Genomic DNA, 19,637 nt, shown 5'->3' with positions numbered 1-19,637 from the left:
TAGGAGGGAGGCGCTCACTCTGAGAGTGATTTCCGGGTCCCTGGCCAGCTCACATCCCGGAGCTTTGCTGATCCAGTTACAGCCAGCTCCTCCATTACTCCATCAGCCCAGGTAAAAGGGTCTCAATTTTATAAGGCATCCTGCTGGGCAGAGTAAAGGGCATGAGACTCGTCAGACCCTGGTCGCAGGGACTCACCTTCTCTGCCTTTGGTCGGGAAGCCGGGGGCTTTCCCTCCCCCTGCCCCCTGGGTGAGCAGCATCTGTGACTTCGCTCCGGTGAAGTGACTTCGCTCACTGTCTCTGGGGCTTTTAACTCCTCTGCCTGGACTGGCTCCTCTCCTCCCCTCCTCAGGCTGGAACACGTACCAGCTCACCGCCACCCCACCCTGCCCTTTTCCTCCCTCCAACTGGCCTCTCCTTTCACCCTTTCCCCTCCCAGCAAAGTCACTGTCTCCCTTTCCACCTTCGCATGTACTCTTTCACCCCTGGGCTCTCACTGAAGTGAGAGAGTCTGGGACCAGCCCCTAATTGGGCAAAGCTGGTCTCAGACTGGCTGGAGCACCGGCCTCTGTGGCCACACCCTCCTCTCCCCAAGCCTCCAGGACACCCCTGTCTTCTGCAGTGTCTTCTGCTTCCTCGGCCTTAGACATCAGTATCCCCAGATCTCCCCTTCCGTGTCCTCTTCTCCACCCTTGCCCCGAGTGACTTCATCTATCCCAGGGGACCCTTCAATCCCCAGAGCGGAGTTCAGATCCTAGTCCTGCCGCTTATGGCTCTTCGAGGTCCTGCCTCCTTGGATGGACGTAACAGGGGCAGTGACAGTCTTATCCCCACATGGCTGTGATGAGGGTCAGGCGACTGTATGTGCAAGTGTCAACACACAAAGAGCCATGCTCACTCCTACTGTCTGCTGATGGCTCTCAAGGGGCACCACAGTGGCCTGGGGACCGATCTCCTGCAGGTCTCAGCCCATCAGTCTAGTCCCTGTAAAGGGACCAAGAATCTCTTTCCCAGACGAAGTCTGAGCCTAGCTCGAACTTCCCTCTTGCTGTTGGCTCAGGGTCAAAGTCCTGGCTGTGGCCTGCTAGGCCCTGCCTTCCTCCCCCGTCTCATCTCGGGCCTCTCCTTCCTGAGTTCTCCTGCTCTCATTCTTTGAACTCTGCAATGGGCAGAGACCCCATCCTCTGCCGGGACCACTCCTGCCCCCATACCATCACCTGAACTCCCTAAGGCCTCAGCCATAGTTTTATTTCTCATTACAGATATACCCTTAATACATACACCGATATACACTGCTTCACTCTCCCTCTATCTTAGTTAGCATGAGTGGATTTCAAGGTCAGATTGCTTAGGTACTTTAATTAATCCCCATTTAAACCAAGACTCAGAGCTGTTCAGAAACTTGCTGAAGGTCCCCCAGCTGTCAGATAGCAGAGCTGGGATTCAAACCCATGACTGACTGCAGACTAAGGGCGCCAGCATAACAGCCCAGAGCACACCTTGCGGACTATCACCTCGTCCCCGGGAAACCTTGGCATGCTCGCCGTCCAGCTTTGGGTCTCATCCCTTCGCCTCCCTATCCAGCTGGTGCCCATGCAACCCTGCTTCTGCACTGGCGAAGGCTCCTCTCCGAGCGACTGTCTGTGCACCTGTCTGCCCCCATCCTGACCCTGGCCCTCTTGAGGACAGGAACTGTGTGTTTTCCTCTACATTCCCCACTCTAGTCCTGGCTCACGCTAGGTGCTCACTACATGCTGAACGACAGACTGCTTGGGAGCAACAGTGTTAATCCTCATGGCTCATATTTTTGTTCATTTCATTCCAGTATCCTGCCTTCACCCTCTGGGGCCCAGACCCCTGACCACTGAGGCTTTCCAGGGCCAGAAAACCATAGCTTGAGACTTCCCCGAGTTTCTGCCCTGGAACTGGTGTCCTGCGTTTTCAAAGTCTGTTTGTGAGCCAATATTCCCATGTCCCTATCCACACACGAGAAAGAGAGAGAGAGAGAGAGACCTCATAATAACACAAGTCTCTGCTTACTGTGCGTTCACCAGGTGTCAGGCTCCCGATGATCCCTTGCACGCCCTCTCACATTTAATCCTCAACAGCCCAAGGAGGCAGTTCCTTTAACTCCATCTCCAGGGCACCTGGGTGGCTCAGTTGGTTAAGCGACTGCCTTCGGCTCAGGTCATGATCCTGGAGTCCCTGGATCGAGTCCCGCATCGGGCTCCCTGCTCGGCAGGGAGTCTGCTTCTCCCTCTCCCACTCCCCCTGCTTGTGTTCCCTCTCTCGCTGTGTCTTTCTCTGTCAAATAAATAAATAAAATCTTAAAAAAAAAAAAAATAGTTTAACTCCATCTCCAGCTCACAGATGAGGAAACCAAGGCACGTGAAGCTTAAATCACTTGCCCCATGCCCACCACCATCCCACTGCCTCTTTCAATTCAACTGGATTTGACTGGCCTGACTTGGGGAAATGGTCCCACTCTTCCAGGCCCTGTCTTTCTGGGAAATATTCATTCATTCATTCATTCATTTGTTTGTTCACTCATTCCATAATTAAATATTTACTACTGGTGTGAGTCACTGCTCTGGTCAACAAGGGCTTCCCACTCACCCTCTATCCATGACCCCAGAAGACGCCATTGCCAACATCCAGATTATGTCAAAGCTGCAGTATCTGAGAGATCCCAGAGGGCCCCTTGTCTCATCAACCCGGCGGGGCCCTGATATTTGGGTCAGTGCTCCTTGCCAGGGGTCTCGGGCCTACAAAGGCACCATGGATGCATGTGGGTCCCAGATGCCTGCCTCACTGCCCTCCCCCATTGTCATGGGAGACTGAGAGCAGGAATGAGTGCTGTGAGTCTGGAAGTAAAGAGAAGACCCAGAAGAGTCTAGGGGGAGCTGATCTGAAAGGCAGGCCCGCAGGGAGCCTCTCCCCTCCTAAAAATAATATTTTATAGAGCAGGAGGGTCAGGAGGGCTATGAAAGGTCACCTGGTCTTCCAGCTGGAAATGTTACCAATTAGATTTATTTGGGTCACAAACATTTCTTTTTTTTTTTTTTTAAATTTTTTATTTATTTGCGAGAGAGAGAATGAGAGACAGAGAGCATGAGAGGGAGGAGGGTCAGAGGGAGAAGCAGACTCCCTGCTGAGCAGGGAGCCCGATGCGGGACTCGATCCCGGGACTCCAGGATCATGACCTGAGCCAAAGGCAGTCGCTCAACCAACTGAGCCACCCAGGCGCCCCCACAAACATTTCTTTATCAAGCAAAGTAGGGCAGCCCAGAAGGGTGGAAAGAACACACGTTTTGGGGTAAGACAGACATGAGTTCTACTGGGAGTTTCTCAGTTGCCTAGGTCAGTGTCAGAGAAATGGGCAAACCTCTCTCAGTCTTGGATTTCCCATCTATAAAATGGGGATAAAGATGCCTACCAAGCAGGACCGCTGGGATTAGACATAATACAATGTTTGTAAAGCATTCAGTCCCGATGTCTGACACACAAGAAGTGCTTCATAAAGGCGGCTGTACGTGCCCAGTGCTCCCACACTGTGAGTGTGAGGGGAGAGAATTGCTGAATCTCATCCTGGTCTCCCCATGCCAAGCTGGCCCCGGGGGATCCTAGCCTAAGAGCCCCGACTCCACACCATCATTGCTCCTAAGTCTTAAGCCTCCCTCCTTGAGGCCCCCAACTTGGCCCTCCCTTTCCCGGAAGCCCTAGGGGTTCACCACCTCTCCAGTGCTGCCGGGCTCCCTACAACACAGGGAAGTCGCCCCTTATCTAAGCGGAGACCTGAGGCCTCTGGAAAACAGCCTTCTGCTGGCAATTTGGAACACTTGGAATATGCTCCTAACTAAGCTGGTGGAGGGAGGCAGCAGGGCAGTTGCTCAGGTGGAACCCCAAAGCCACGGTGACCCTTCTCTCTCACACCCCACACAAGCAGTGGCTTTCCCTCCAAAGACTTCCAGGATCTGGCCACTCCTTCCCTCCGCTGCTGTCTCCCTGGTTTGAGCCCCTGTCCTGTCCCCCCCAGGGTTCTGCCACAGCTTTCTGACCAGTCTCCCTGCTTTAGCCCTTGGTGCATTCAGTCCTCCTCCAGCCAGACTGATCCTCTGGCAATGCAACTCGGGGACCCTTTGCACGAAGATGGAGCTGAAAGTGAAGACAGCTCCTGGTTCTCCTAAAGTGGAAGCCATAGCAAAGGCTTTGAAGGTCAAGAAGGCAGCACTGAATGGTGTCCACGGCCACAAGAAAAAGGGAAGATCCACATGTCACCCACGCCATGTAGGACAGCCACCCCCTCCGCCCCACCACACTCCCCTCACCCCATCCTGTCACCCAGCGGCGGTCCTCCTAGCTGGTCTCACCTCCTGTGTCAGCCCTGGCTAGAAGACAGGACCCCATCATTCCTTGCCCCGCAATACCTGAGGCAGTGCCTGGCCCATTAGAGACCCCTGATAAGGATTTGCTGCAGGAATCAATAAAGTGGCTGGGCAATTGCTCCCTAAGTGCCCACCTGCTCCTCTAGATACTTTTTAATTCTCAGAGTCCCCGGCTGAGGTTAGGGAACTTGGCGGAGGGCAGTCCTTAAGCGGTGGAGCTGGAACTGGGAGCCCCCGGGCGCCGGACTCCAAACCTTGCTTGCCTGGCCTCCCTGGGCACCATGGAGATGCGGTGGGGAGGGGACTTAAGGATTCCGTAAGACATGGGTCCTGCCCTCGAATCTAGTGAGAGATAGAAAAGCAAATCGATAAATTAAGTAACAGTGCCCCAAATAACTGGTGCCAATAAATACATTTTGTCATCGAAAGGCTTAGGAGCCCCAATGGCAGTGTGCAGACATTTCTGCGCGGCCCTAAGGAGGCGCCCTTGTCGGACACCTGATGACTTCCGGACGGAACATTTGAGGTGGACCTTCAAGGGTAGGAGTCTGTCAGGAGCCAAAGGGCCTGGGGAGCAGGAAGAGCACGGAGGGATGAAAAAAGAAAGCGAGCTGAGAAAGCGATCTGGATTTGGGGGAGCTGTGAAAGCCAAGACGGAGGGTATTATTAGTGTCAGAATCCCCCAGGTACCCCCACGGCCCCAGCCCGAGCTCGGCAGTCGGTGCTGGGGTCTCGCCTGACCCCCCGACAGACCACGAGGCCGGCAGAAGGTGGAGGCCTACCCCACACAGCGGGCTCGCGGGACTGAGCGGCCAACCCGGGTCCTTCGACCCTCCGTCCACTCCCGCCCACCGCACCGCGGCTCTCGGGTTGAGCAGGGCCCGAACGGCCTCCGCAGGCCGGTCCTTGGTGACGTCACGCACGGAGGCGGGACGGACTCCGCCTGAGGGGGCGCGGCCCGATGAAGCTCCAGGCCCCGCCCCGAGAGAGGTCGCGGCAGGGAAGAACGGAAGTCCTCCCGCCTCCGCCCGCCCCCACGCTCCCTTCAGTCCCTCCCCTCAACTCCGTGCGCAAGGTCGTGTCCCGGAAGTGAAGGGGCCATGTTGGTGGGTGACCCCGGGAGAGGTACCGGGCGAGAGGCGAATCCCGAGGAGTGGTAGCGCGCGCAGTCCGCGGGTGAGTGAGGGGAGGAGCGGGGCCAGGGGCCCGGGGCTCGCCGAGCCTCCGCTCAGGGCCGCGGCCGGCGCCCCCCAACCTGGCCACCGGGGGTCTCGCGCCAGACCGCTCTGGTTTTCCCCCCGGAATGCCGCTCTGTGGCCCCGCCCCAGCCTCCGGAGGCTTCCCGGGGCCCCCGATCCGGCCTCACCTAGCCCGGGGTCTCCCCATCCCGCCTCGGCCTCGTCCCGCAGAGTCGAGGCAGGACCTGGGAACCGACCAGGGCTCAGTCGCTCAATTGCCGAGCGACCTTGTAGTAACAGCCTTCCCGTGACAGTCGCCTCAAACCTCATAAAGCACTTTTCCTGTTGATTTCTGGATTCATCTCTCCCCACTCCGGGGGGCCCTTGGGGCCGAGAGGTGCCCCTCTATAGTTGAGGGAAAAAGGACAGGGACGGTGGCTTGCTCAGGCTCGCGCAGGAAGTTAGGCCAGACGCTGATGGCTAACTGACTTTGGGCCCAAAGTTCAGATCTTTTTACCAAAGACCTCCCCCATTCAGTCTCATTTTTTTTATATCTGAAATAGAGGTGATCATTGCTTCCACATAGGGACGTTGTTTCTTTCCTCCAGCTTATTTTGGGGGGCCCTTATATGTGCTGGGAAAGTTTGTAGAGCACCCATGCTCTCCATGGTAAGGCCCCAGCAAATGGTAACTATCCCTAGAGAGGCAGGCAGAGTTGGGGTCAGGAATGCAGCTTTCCTCCTTTCCAGCTGTGTGCCCGTGGGCAAGTTACTTCCCTCTGGGAGCTTCAATTTCCTCCACTTAAAATGGGGATAATGACACTGGGTTTGTTGATAGAGTGAGATGGGACATTCTGTGGGATGTGCTTGGAACTTGAATGGTATATAGTATACACTCAGTCAGTGTTCATTGTCATTGTTTGGACCCCTGACCACCTCATGGGTTCCTTAATTTAAATGTAGTAATGGATGACAAAGCGTTTTATAAAAGACACTCTGTACCTGTGTAAAGGTTCATTGTTACTGAAAGGAGATGGTGGCGGTTTATGTATAACTAAATCTAGTATTTTTGAGTACTTACAAACCAGGCTAGGCCCCACTAGAAATAGCTAACCCTGATCGAGTGCTTAGTATGTACCAAGTACTATTCTAAACACATTTATATACATTAACTTATTTAATTTTCATGCCAACCATGTGGGCAGAATACAGTCTTAATCCTCATTTTATAGATGGAGAACTGAGGTAAGCACAGAGGTTAAGAAACTTGCCCAAGGTAATCATCATGCGTGGTGGTGCCAGGATTCAAGTATGGCTGAGAGTCCTTGCCTTCAACCACTCTAGACCACCCCTTGTGGTGAAGTTCTATTACAGATGCTTTACATGGGTTATCTCACGCAGTTCTCAAAATAACCGTAAGCGGTAGGTAGGTACTGTAACATAATATCATCTCCATTTTACAACTGAGGAAGCTGGTGCTCAGAAGGATTAAGTACTTTGCCCAAAGTCATATGGCTGGTAAATGGCAGAGCCAAGATTGAAACCCTGGCCCGTCAACATAACCTGTATTTTCCCAGAAGAGGGGATTGAGAGGCTGGGGTCTACTCCTAGACCTGCCGCTAAGTCATAGTGTGACCTTGGTGGGTCTCTGAGACCCAGATTAAGAACTCCTGAATTTTAGATGGTCTCTATAGCCCCTTCCATCATTAATTCTGATTCTAGGCTTCTGTTTTTTCCCTTCTGCTTATAGCTTCACGCCCAGCCCCTGCCTGTCCCCCATGGCCCCATGGAGCCGAGAGGCGGTGCTCAGTCTCTACCGGGCCCTGCTGCGCCAGGGTCGAGAGCTTCGCTACACTGACCGAGACTTCTACCTTGCCTCCATACGCCGTGAGTTCCGGAAAAATCAGAAGCTAGAGGATCCTGAGGCCCGGGAGAGGCAGCTGGAAAAGGGCCTGGTCTTCCTCCACAGCAAATTGGGGGGAATTATTTAGGATCCCCTCCTTTCCCTTCTCATCCTAATTCCAAGGGAAAGAGAACAAAGGTGTCTTCCGTAGACACTCCTGCTCTTTCCCATTCCTACCTCACAGATGCAGTAAGAAACCTAAGGTAGGTAGACAATCCTATAGGTTTCTTTTTTTTTTTTTGGATGTAGGGGACCAGGAGAGGGGAACCATAGTCACTAGAAATCAATGGAGGAAATACAGACGTTAACAGAAGTAGGTTTCCTTATTGAGAAAAAATAGGCCCTGAGTTTCAAGCCCCACCAGAACAGAATTATTATCACCATCTTATTTCATGGAACATTTTACATACGAAAATGTTAGAAAAGATAATGGTTAAAACTATTAGAGCTCAGTTCTAGGCTGGCTCATTCTCCAGTGGATTCAGTTACCTTGTGGGTCAGATCATATTCTCCAGACATAACTAGATTCTGTTACAGCACAGTCTATAAAGCAAGCATAGTGTGTAGACTGCAAAGGACCGTGTCTGGGTTCAAATCCCAGCACTGCTGCTAATAGCTGTGGGACTTAGGGCAAATCACTAGACTTTTCCAGGCCTCCATTTCCTCATTTGTAAAGTGGAGAGAATGGTACCTTCTTTGTCCAGTTATTTTGAAAATTAAATGAGACCGTGCACACACAGCATTTGGAACGGTGCTTAGTAGGTGGTATGTTAGCTCTGTTGACTCCTGATAGCAGTGTTCTCAAGAAGTCCTGCTCTAACCTAATGAGTATATCTATTTCAGCAACTTTTCCAGAGGGCCTTCTATGGCCCTGGCATTCTGGCAGGCCTTGGGATAAAGGTGAATGATATGGTCCATCAGGGGAGCCAGTCTAATGTGGAGATCAACAGGAAGTAATCCCAGTGAAAGCAGCTCTGTACTAGAGGGCCATATAAAGACCCTTGGAGATGGGGATGAGGACAGGATTCTGCCTGAAGTTGGGTGGTGGTAGGGGAATCATGGGTGGCTGTAGAAAAGGGGATGTTTGAGGACTGCCTCAAGTGAGAAAAGCTTGCCAGGCAGATGGGCAAGAATAAGCAAATATGGTGGTGGAAACTGTGTTTGGTAGTCTGCTGTGGCTAGAATGGCAGACCTGTATAGCAAGGGCCGGAGTTGAGGCTGGGCCAAGTTGGCAAGGACACTGACTCCCCTGCTGAAGAGATGGTGACATCTGAGAGGAGGGGGACAGGCACAGAGGAGGGATTGTGGCAGTGGCAGCATGGAGAAGTTGGTGAGAGATCTTAGGGGCAGCAGATCTGGCCAGACAACACGGAGCGATGGAGGGGGTAGGGTGGCTGCCCGTAAATACAGTGTGCGCCGCAGTGGGGCTTGGTGACCAGTTGGCTGAGGCTGGAGGAGGAGAAAGGAAAATGAAAACTAACTGAGATGTAAGGCTTGCCAGCTGGGTGAGGATGCTGTTTTTGATAGAGAGGGAAAGTGGGTGGGGGGAGCAGGGAGCCTTGTGTAATGGCTTTTGGTTCGCCTCAGCCACTTAGGTTGACTGGCAGACTGGCCTTCAGCGGTGGGGGCCCAAGGGAGGGCTGATGCCCATGGGAGCCTGCCTGCACAGGGAAGGGTAGTGGATCTAGAAGGGAACTAGTGAGTTACTGAGTCTTTGCGTTCTTAATCTAGTTTGACTGTGAATTGGGTTATAAATCGCCATCACCATCTCCTCAAAAAACCAAAAATAACCCCATAGGGTTAATAGCTCATTTGTGCAATGAACATGTACTAAGTGTCAAACACTGCTGGCCCTGGGGACATGGCAGTGAGTGTGCCGGAATGCCTCCAAGAAGTGTACGATCTCCTGGTTAATAGAGAGGAGATGTGAGCAGGTGGGGTTGCAAGCCAATTGGGACTCCTTAAACTACTTCTCCCCAGCAGCAGGAGCTCCAGGTTCCAATCTTGGAGCTTACTGACCCCATAACCTTGGGCCATTACTTCCCCTCTGCCTCCGTTTCGTCATCTGTAAGTTGGAGAGAACACTACGACTGACCTCGTGGTGGTGGTGGTGGTGGTGGTGTGAGGAGATGTGTCAGATGCCCAGCACGTGGTACACACTCGGTGCACGTTCGCTGGCCTCACATGTACTCAAGCCAGACAAGTTTAAGTCCTAGGACTTTCTCAAGTAAAATAAGTTGGAATTTTCATAGTTCTGTGCTGTCATCCTGGGAAGCTATTGGACCACCATGACTCATCATCCCTACTACATCAGGGTAATGAGTATTTCTATTCCCATTTTTGTATCTGGGTAGACAGGTTAAAAAATTTGCCCAAAAAGTTGGTGGGGCTGAGACTCTCCATCCCCAGCCCTGCCTGCCATGTTGGTGTTCCTTCTCCTTCTCCTCCTACTTTGTCATCTTTTTTAAAAAATATTTTAACCGGGGCGCCTGGGTGGCTCAGTCGTTAAGCGTCTGCCTTCCGCTCAGGTCATGATCCCAGGGTCCTGGGTTCAAGCCCCACATCGGGCTCCCTGCTCCGCGGGAAGCCTCGGAGGGGCTTCCCGCGGAGCAGGGAGGGGAAGCCTGCTTCTCCCTCTCCCACTCCCCCTGCTTGTGTTCCCTCTCTCGCTGTGTCTCTCTCTGTCAAATAAATAAATAAATATTTAAAAAAAAAATTTTTTTTAACCATTTTTTAGTGTGCAGTTCAGTAGTGTTAGGACTATTCATATTGTTGTGTCACAGAGCTCCAGAACTTTTTCATCTTGCAAGACTGAAACTCTGTACCCATTAAACAACAGTGCTTCTCCTTGCTTGCACTGAGGAGCCAGGCTCCCCCTCCTTGCAGGGTGGATTTCTGTCTCCTAATAGGCAAGCTAGTGCAGTAGAACCTGAGTGGACAATGTGCAGTGGTTAAGCAGTTTCAACTGGAACAAATTAGTTTTAGAACAAGAACTTTTAGGGGCACCTGGGTGGCTCAGTCGGTTAAGCATCTGCCTTGGGCTCAGGTCATGATCCCAGCGTCCTGGAATCGAGTTCTGCATCAGGCTCCTTGCTCAGTGGGGAGCCTGCTTCTCCCTCTCCTTGCCACTCCCCCTGCTTGTGCTCTCACTCTCTCTCTCTCTGACAAATAAATAAGTAAAGTCTTAAAAAAAAAAAAAAAAGAACAAGAACTTTTATCTCCTTGTTGAAGCTCGTGGAAGGACTCTCCTCTCCCAGGTCACCAAGTCTTGACATCATCTGGTCCTTGGATGGGGGAGCACATTGCTCTAGAGGAGGAAAGGCCTTCTCTCAAGCCTACCCAACTTAATCATTTTGGTCTCAAGCCAGAATAGCATCAATGTGCGTTTTAGAGGTCATTCTTTTTTTTTTTTTTTTAAAGATTTTATTTATTTATTTTTTAGAGAGCGAGCGAGAGAGAAACAGCATGAGAGGGGAGAGGGTCAGAGGGAGAAGCAGGCTCCCCGTTGAGCCGGGAGCCCGATGTGGGACTTGATCCCAGGACCCTGGGATCATGACCTGAGCCGAAGGCAGACGCTTAACCATCTGAGCCACCCAGGCGCCCTTAGAGGTCATTCTTAACTCCATCTCAGAAGGAAAAATGTAACTCAGGATAGTCTGGATTGCTGACTGTCTTCTGGAAGTTGACCTTTTGTCCTATTGATGGAAATCATAAAAGACTTAATGATAGCCAGTATTCGTGGAGTACTTTTACAGTTTATAAGGTGTTCACATGTAGTATTTTTGTAGATGTTCTTTCCTCGCTACAACCTTATGATTCAGGCCATGCAGGCATAATTATCCCCTTTTCATAGCTGAGAGGTGAAGTAACTTGTGGAAGTCACCCGGCTAATAAGTCAGGGCTCAAAGACAAATACTCATCCTCAGGATTTCTGGCTCAAAAACTCAGGCTCTTTTCTATTATGCCACGTCACTGCCTTGTTCTTACCAGTCATCACATGGGCCCAGGGAGGCTTCTTCTGGTTTTTGCTTGGGGGGAGGATATCTCCTGGTCCTGCTGTATCACATGCAGGAAGTGCCTGTATCCAGGGGTTCTCTTATATCAGTAAAGGTTCTTTGGTTGTTTTTAAAAAATAAAACAGTGGTCATTGTTAGGTGTGGGGAGCTGTGTAAAGTTCTCGTTTGTCCTGATTGGATTACTCTGCCTTGGCTGAGTTTGATCTTTCTCTGTGGCCACTGGAGGGAGGGGAGTAGCGTTCTCGCCTGACCTCCTCACCTGTAACATAGTTGAACTCTTCTCCCTGGCCTTGCTTGCTCTTTGCATATTATGAAGTGGGAACTTATTTCAGTTGGCCAAGTAGTCTCCCATTATGTCCCTAAACCTAAAGCTTCTGCTGACTATAAGAGCCACCAAGGTTGTGAACTCTAGTTAGGGATAAATATTTTTGGACTCCACAGTGAGTCTTCCTTAATAACTCAATTGTTGGAATAAATAGAGTCAGAAATCTCTTTCTTTCTTGGGGAGGGGAAGGATAGAGGCAAGGGGATGTGAAGCCAGCAATATCCAGTTGCAGTGGTATTAGAAAGGAGGTTACTTACACTGGAAAACGCACCCAGGAATCCTCTCTCTCCTCCCATCCTGGGTGTGTTGGGACCCTGGCTGGCATACAGCTGGTTTTCCCTGTGTAACTCCTGGTGAACTGGACACGGGAGGCAGGGGAGAGTAGCAGTGGTGGGAGCAGTACTCAGATCTGAACCACTTTGCCATCCTTTATCTGTGTGGGGCCCAGGGTTCTAACTTGCTGGGAATTGGGCTTGTTTGGGGAACTTCAGTCGGGATGACTCCATTGTTGTTGGGGAGTACATGTGCACTCCCCTTGCTTGTGTGCTGGACGAGAGGCCAGCCTCTTTGGTATGGAGCCCATGAACTCCCTTTTAGGTGACCACATTTTTAGTTCATTTTCCAAGTGCATTTGGGCAGATGGAGTTTTTTTGTTTTTTCCCCCCGGTTAAGAGCCAAGATTACAGTGTCCTTGGCATTTATTCTCTGTTACGGGGCCAGCCTCACCTGAGCTTCTTGTAGCCCCCCTGAACACTTTCCCCAAGAAGCAAAGCATCTGTCAAGTGGGAGTGTCCACAGAGAGTTATTTTTCCCTTCGGACCTTTCTCATGTGCGGACCTGAGGTTATGTCTCCGTGTGCAGTGGTCTGGTCCGTGTTATCTTGTGGGGGTTGTTTTGTTTTGTCTTGTTTTTTGCAGAAAGTAGAATAGGAAAGTTTGTTGTGGGTAATTGTAATAAACATGATGTGGTAGGAAAAGCATCATACTGGGAGCTGGGAGTCCTGAGTTCTGGAGATGGCTCTGCCATTCCTTGTCGCTGGGACCTCTGGCAAGGGAGGGAGTCACCTCCCTATGTGTGAAGCGACAGCACAGGACTGGATGAGCATCTTCTATCCTAATCTAGTAGATGAGACCTTCTCAAATCTCACCTTATAGGAAGTAGTAGCCAAAGGATCAAAACACGATCTACATTATACTGACGGGGAGGGAGAGGGAGAGGGTTGAATTGCATGGGCGGGTACTTCACACTAATATAAGAAAGGATTGACAGTGAGCTGAGGCTTTCTAGTTCTATAATCTCAGTAGATTGGTGGAGAGGTTTTTTTCACAATTAGCGTGAGCCACTCTTCCCCCTCGCATGCAGATACGCCACGGAGCCTGGTGTCTCTGTCTTGACCCGAGAGCCTGCAGTGCTAGAGGCAGGAAGATTTGGGTCTCTGGCATTCACAGAACACCCTGTGCTTGCTGGGGGCTGGCCTCGCAGGGGGGGGGGGGGGATGGCTCTCGAAGTCCCAGGTGGTGATGGCCGTGTTGTGCCTTTGTCCTCAGGTGAATGATGGCAGGCTCTGGTGAGCGCAAGGGCAAGAAGGATGACAATGGCATCGGCACGGCCATTGATTTTGTGCTCTCCAACGCCCGGCTGGTGCTGGGGGTGGGCGGGGCGGCCGTGCTGGGCATTGCCACACTGGCGGTTAAGCGGGTAAGTGCGTGCGGCCGGGGCGGGGGCCGGGGCAGGGCTGGGAGAGGGGCTGAGGCTGCCCCTGCACAGTGCAGCTGACCTGGAACCGGGACTCTGATACTGATGGGCTGCTCGTCTGGCATTTTAAGATGAGCCTTGAGGAAAATTCACTAAGTCCACTTCTGGGACTCTGCCCTAAAGAAATCGTTGGAGATACAAATAGATTGCAAATAACCAAAACATCCTTCCTTAATTACCTTATTTAAAATAGCAACACTCCACCACATATACACTTCCTACTTCCGTTTCCTACTGTATTTATCTTAACATTTATCTCTGTCTGCATACTTCACATTTGACTTGTTAATTATGTATTACCTGTATCCCTCTCCTGGCCTGGAAACTCCGTGAGGGCAGGGTTGGGTCTCTTTGGTTTCCTGCTTTATTCTGTGCGCCTAGAACGATGGCTGGCACACAGTATCCACTCAGTGTCTGTGAAGTAAGTGAATCCGTGTTTAACGTTACGGTACATTCGTGAGGTGCAGTGTTGTATAGTCAGAAAAGGTGCTGTAATGTTGAACACTGGTTCATTTTTAGTTGCATGGGGAAATGATAAAAGTGATCAGTGAAAAAATCCAGTTCCAAAAGTATATATAGAGTCAGATCCTAATTATATAAAATATATTTCCAGAAAGAACTAGACCAGTATATTAAGTGGTCTCTGTGTTGTAACATTATGGTAGATTGGTTTCTTATTTGTATCCTTCAGTATTTCCTAAGATTTTCCGCGTGAAGCAAAGTATTCCATAATCTAGAATAAAACGAAGTTACTGAAAAATAGTAGTTGAACTCCTGAGGGCAGAGCTGCTGGGAAGAAGGGCAACGGGCAGGAAGCTACCTATGCCGGTCCTCTGCTGTTTCAGATGTACGATCGGGCCATCAGCGCCCCTACCAGCCCCACCCGCCTGAGCCATTCAGGGAAAAGGAGCTGGGAAGAACCAAACTGGATGGGCTCCCCCCGGTTGCTGAATAAGGACATGAAGACAGGCCTGAGCCGGTCCCTGCAGACCCTTCCCACAGACTCCTCAGCCTTTGACACGGGTGAGGAAAAGGCTGTCACCCCTCTGGGACTCCTTTCTGGGCTCTCAGTACTACATCGGCCTTCAGCAAATGTTTCTTGAGCACGTGTATGCCAGGCACTGTGCAAGCACTTGTCTTGTGTGCCAGGCCCTTCTTTCTGGGGCCAAGGCAGCTATGGACTAAGCAAGCATGGGAAGAGCTCACGTGCCTCTCTCTCTTGCCTTGGCAGATACATTCTGCCCGCCCTGGCCCAAGCCATTGGCCAGGAAGGGCCAGGTAGACTTGAAGAAGTCACGACTCCGCATGTCCCTGCAGGAGAAACTTCTCACTTACTACCGGAACCGGGCAGCCATCCCTGCTGGCGAGCAGGCTCGGGCCAAGCAAGCTGCTGTGGACATATGTGCCGAGCTCCGGAGCTTTCTGCGGGCCAAGTTGCCTGACATGCCACTTCGGGACATGTACCTGAGTGGCAGCCTCTATGATGACCTGCAGGTAACAAGGCGGTTCCCACGAAGGGTAGGGTTGGGTGCTGACTGGGATGCTTCTCAAGAGTGTTGTTGATACCAAAGATCAGCGTCCCAGGCTTGCCAGAAAGACCAAGGGCTTCCTGCTTCTGGATTCTGCCCACTGGGGTAGCACTTGTTGGGTCTTCTTAACCCTTTCTTGTTCTGACAGACATGTTTTTTTTTTTTTTTAAGATAATTTATTCATTTAACAGAGAGAGAGATTGAGCACAAGTAGGCAGAGCACAGGCAGAGGGAGAGGGAGAAGCAGGCTCCCCACTGAGCAGAGAGCCCTATGCGGGGCTCAGTCTCAGGACCCTGGGATCATGACCTGAGCCGAAGGCAGACGCTTAACCGACTGAGCCACTCAGGTGCCCCTGACAGACATGGGTTTAAATCGTCACTCTATTTGAATTGGTAATGGTGACATGAATTCCTTTATTGTTGGGGGGAAAATGAGATGGTGGGACCTGTGTTTGGGAATGCTTGTCTCTTGAGCAGATTAAGTCCCTCAAAAGCTTTTTAATTCTGCCCCAACAGGTGGTGACAGCAGACCACATCCAACTCATCGTGCCCCTCGTGCTGGAGCAGAACCTGTGGTCGTGTATCCCTGGTGAGGACACCATCATGAACATCCCTGGCTTCTACCTGGTTCGTCGTGAGAATCCAGAGTACTTTCCTCGGGGTAGCAGTTACTGGGACCGCTGTGTAGTAGGGGGCTACCTCTCCCCAAAGACAGTGGCAGACACATTTGAGAAGGTGGTGGCTGGCTCCATCAATTGGCCAGCCATAGGGTCCCTCTTGGACTATGTGATCCGACCAGCACCACCCCCAGAGGCCCTGACTTTGGAAGTGCAGTATGAGTGTGACAAGCATCTTGTCATTGACTTCCTGCCATCAGTGACCCTTGGCGACACCGTCTTGGTAGCCAGACCACACCGGCTGGCACAGTATGACAACCTATGGCGGCTGAGCCTGCGTCCCGCAGAGACGGCCCGCCTGCGGGCTTTGGACCAGGCCGACTCGGGCTGCCGATCTCTGTGCCTCAAGATCCTCAAGGCCATATGCAAGTCCACTCCGGCTCTGGGCCACCTCACTGCCAGCCAGCTCACTAACGTCATCCTCCACTTGGCCCAGGAGGAGGCTGACTGGTCTCCAGATATGCTGGCAGACCGATTCTTACAGGCCCTGAGGGGACTCATCAGCTACTTGGAGGCCGGAGTCCTGCCCAGTGCCCTAAACCCCAAGGTGAACTTACTTGCAGAGCTCACTCCTGAAGAAATAGATGAACTGGGATATACTCTCTATTGCTCGCTGTCTGAGCCGGAGGTGCTGCTGCACACGTAGGGCGGGCGAAGGCGGTCACACCCTGGCTGCTCCGTTAGCAACACGGGGCTGCGTAGTTGGTGCCTCACGGGGTTCCTAGGTGCCTCCTATCTTGCTGGTCATCGGCCCGATCACTTCATGCTCATCAGAATGCCATCTCCTTGTCTCCTATTTTCTCACCCAGCCCTTTCCGTTTCTGTTACCAAACACTGTGCTCCTACTCCTCCCCTCCCCCTTGCTCCAGGCTAATTTTTCTGGAATGAATTGAGAAGGTGGAGCGCTGGCCTGAGCTGGTGTTTTGCACTGTGGCCCAGGTTTTCTGTCCCTGTCTGTCCTGCCCTTTTGCCTGTTTCTTTTCAGTGTCTTCTCTGTCTTTTCCTCTTGTTCACACCTTCTGTTTTGCTCTTTACCCTGGAGCGTATCTGCCTAGTCAAGATGTTGCCTTTTCCTTGAATGTCACTGGAGAGTTACGATTGCACGTTTCCAAGCTGAGCTCTGCAGAGTGAGTGCTCAGACAGTATTTAGAGTTTCTGGGAGTAAAGCTGGTGGAAGAGCTGGCCTTTGACCCAGGTTCCTGGAGAAGAAGCCCATTTCCCCCGCCTCCTGACCAGCTCCAATTCCTAAGTGCTGAGAAGGTCTCATGGGAACACTGTTATTGACCCACACAGGAGGGAGGCTCAATATAAACTGGATGAGATTGCTTGGAGACTGTGTTCTTTGGTGGCCACCAGAGACACTGCAGTGGGGGAGCCGGCGGTGGTGAAGAGGGCCTAGGGAAGGGTGTGTGTGCCCGATGGCTGAGCCTCACCCTTGGCTGGTCCAGATCAGCGCTGCTGTGTGAGCAGCTGGGGGAAGACAGGGAGGGAGGGGGCTGTTGTTCAGCCCCTTCCTTGCCTTATTGCCAATTAGGACGAAGCCTTCAAGGACACAGTGTTTGTGGTAGAGGTTGAAGGGAGGTTGACAGGCAGCAAACACCAGCTGAAAAATCCAGTCACCGGTTGAGGCTTGGCGACCGTGTTTCTTCCCCATGAGGCCCTGCCTTTCCAGGACGTTGCCTGAGCGCGGGAACAGGCCCACAGCCAGCCTTTCATTCCCCAGCGTCTGCCATAGGAACATGAGGGGGCGTTTGCTGAACTCTCCAGGCCCTGCCAGAGGCCAGAGGGCAAGCAGACCTGTGCTGACCTCTTTCCCGTCCTGTCTCACCCCGCGCCTGGGGAGACTGGTGCTACCCAGGAAGAGCGCGCATGGATAAGACACATAGGAGAGGGATGCGGGGCTTCCTACGCTCCCTCTGGTTTCCTGCTGCTAAAACTGCACTGCGTGTTGCAACGACAAAGGTATCCTGGTGGCGGGGAGGAGGGTCTCACGCACGTCGTCAGTGCAGCTGCTTGTTTTGTGCTTTCTTCCTGTTCGTGGCAAAAAGCCAGTAATAATTCTGTTTCTGATCTGCCAGTATTTTGTTCTCCCATCAAGTTTTATTTTTTCTCTTCTTACTACCTCTCCATCAGTGAGATTCTGGTGAAGCTCCCGCAGCTGTCTCATTCCTTCCCAATGACAGCAGCATGAAATGACTCTTTAAATAGCATTGAAACCTCAGCTGTGCTTTGAATTTAGGGTAGAGATTCCTGTACCCTTTTTGTCATGGATTAGGAGGTTGTGAACTAGGGTTAACCTTGGCTATATTTGGAAAATTTTCCTGCTTCTCTCATAGATCTGCAAAGGTTCCTTAAAGTGGTTTAGTTGCCATATGTATGAAGCCACTGAGAGAGAATGAAAAATATAAAGCCCAGAACCCCGAGAGAGATCCTCCATCCTGGCTGTTCATCAGAGTCAGATTAGAGTTTAAAGAAATGCTCTGTGCCTGAGTGCTACCCTAGGTGACTGGCAGAGAGGGTACGGGGCAGGACCTGGCATCGAACATTCCTGTGCACCTGTCTGGTATCCATTAGAGGGAAGGAAGAGGGGAGGTTGCAAAAGCATGGGTTAGGCTTCGTTGAGATAAAGGATTTGGTTTTCCTAATGTATTAGAGGACCTAGTTTTCCCAAGCTGGCATCTCTGACCAAATTCCATATTAAAACATTGGAAGGAGAGCTGGAAAAAACAAGCGGTTTTAAAGACGAAGTCCCCAATTATCAAAGCCAGGTGTAATTGTGATTTGATTTTATGTCCTTTCTTAAAAGAGCATCTTTCTAAGGGCATCTCTGTCTCTTAACTATGTTTTTCACAAAACCAAAAACCGTAACTTTCCCATTTCACAAGCAAGAACCACCCGGAAGTCCTCAGAACTAGAAGCAGTGGGAGTTCTTGGCCCTGGTCCTGGTGGGTTTGCTGACTGAGGCTGGGCCAGCCTTGTAAAACATGGAAGATAGTCTAGTGCTTGGAGGTTCTTGGATGGAAGAGGGCAACGCTCTGCCCCAACCCCCACCCCCCACTCCGCCCCCCCTCCGTCCAATTTTTTTAATCTTTGGGGAAGGATGTTTTGCCTCTCCCTGCCATTCTGCCTTTCTACTCAGTAACTCCCACCTTTGCCTGAAGTTTTTCGCACCATCTAGGTTAGCAAACCATGAGTTAGCCTAATGCTTAAAAAATATACTCATTACCTTGAAAGCCTAATCAATTCCAAAGCGTATTTTGGTTTTTTCCCTGTTGGCCCGTCCTAAAAAATGAGTTCAGGATAACAGTATTTTATATGCTTGGTTGTGACTTTTTTTTTCCTCAAATAAATAATCAAAAACTAATGTCTGGAAAAACCGTTGAGGCCTACAGTCTTTCTCCTTGGTCTCAGCCCCTGGTGGTCACCCTGTTCACACTCCAGATTAGCTGGTTTTGCTCCCTTGTACTCCACTCAAGTTGAGAACTCTCATTTTTTTTTTTTTTTAAGATTTTATTTATTTGAAAGAGAGCACAAGCAAGGGGAAGAGCAGAAGCAGAGGGAGGGGGACAAGGAGATTCCCTGCTGAGCGGGGAACCAGATGCGGGGCTCAATCCCAGGACCCTGAGATCATGACCAAAAGCTTTTTTTTTTTTTTTTTTTTTTTAAGTAGGCTCCATGCCCAGCATGGAGCTCAGTGCAGGGCTTGAACTGAGGACCCTGAGATCAAGAGCCAGACATTTAACCAACTGAGCCACCCAGGCACCCCTTGAGAACTCACATGTTTTGACAAGGAATCAGCTTCAGGATCACAAGGTCCTGGAGAGGCCCCAGGAGGAGTTCTGCAAGTAGGGAACCCCGCATGTGTCTTAG

General features: G+C 51.3%; 2 protein-coding genes across 2 annotated transcripts; both read left to right on the top strand.

The window, feature by feature from the left end:
• Positions 1–5,487: 5,487 nt before the first annotated feature.
• Positions 5,488–7,646, top strand: LOC123324890 (MIEF1 upstream open reading frame protein). The gene is made up of 2 exons (XM_044915793.1): positions 5,488–5,561; positions 7,313–7,646. Exon 2 carries the CDS (start codon positions 7,341–7,343, stop codon positions 7,551–7,553), a length of 213 nt encoding a protein of 70 aa, XP_044771728.1. The 5' UTR covers positions 5,488–5,561; positions 7,313–7,340; the 3' UTR covers positions 7,554–7,646.
• Positions 7,647–13,360: 5,714 nt separating this feature from the next.
• Positions 13,361–19,319, top strand: MIEF1 (mitochondrial elongation factor 1). Its single transcript, XM_021687684.2, has 4 exons — positions 13,361–13,504; positions 14,407–14,584; positions 14,793–15,055; positions 15,607–19,319. Exons 1-4 carry the CDS (start codon positions 13,361–13,363, stop codon positions 16,411–16,413), a joined length of 1,392 nt encoding a protein of 463 aa, XP_021543359.2. The 3' UTR covers positions 16,414–19,319.
• The last annotated feature ends 318 nt before the right edge of the window (positions 19,320–19,637 follow it).

The sequence above is a fragment of the Neomonachus schauinslandi genome, chromosome 5 (assembly GCF_002201575.2).
Source record: "Neomonachus schauinslandi chromosome 5, ASM220157v2, whole genome shotgun sequence".
Lineage (NCBI taxonomy): Eukaryota > Metazoa > Chordata > Mammalia > Carnivora > Phocidae > Neomonachus > Neomonachus schauinslandi.
This window is presented reverse-complemented; position numbering and strand designations above follow the sequence as displayed.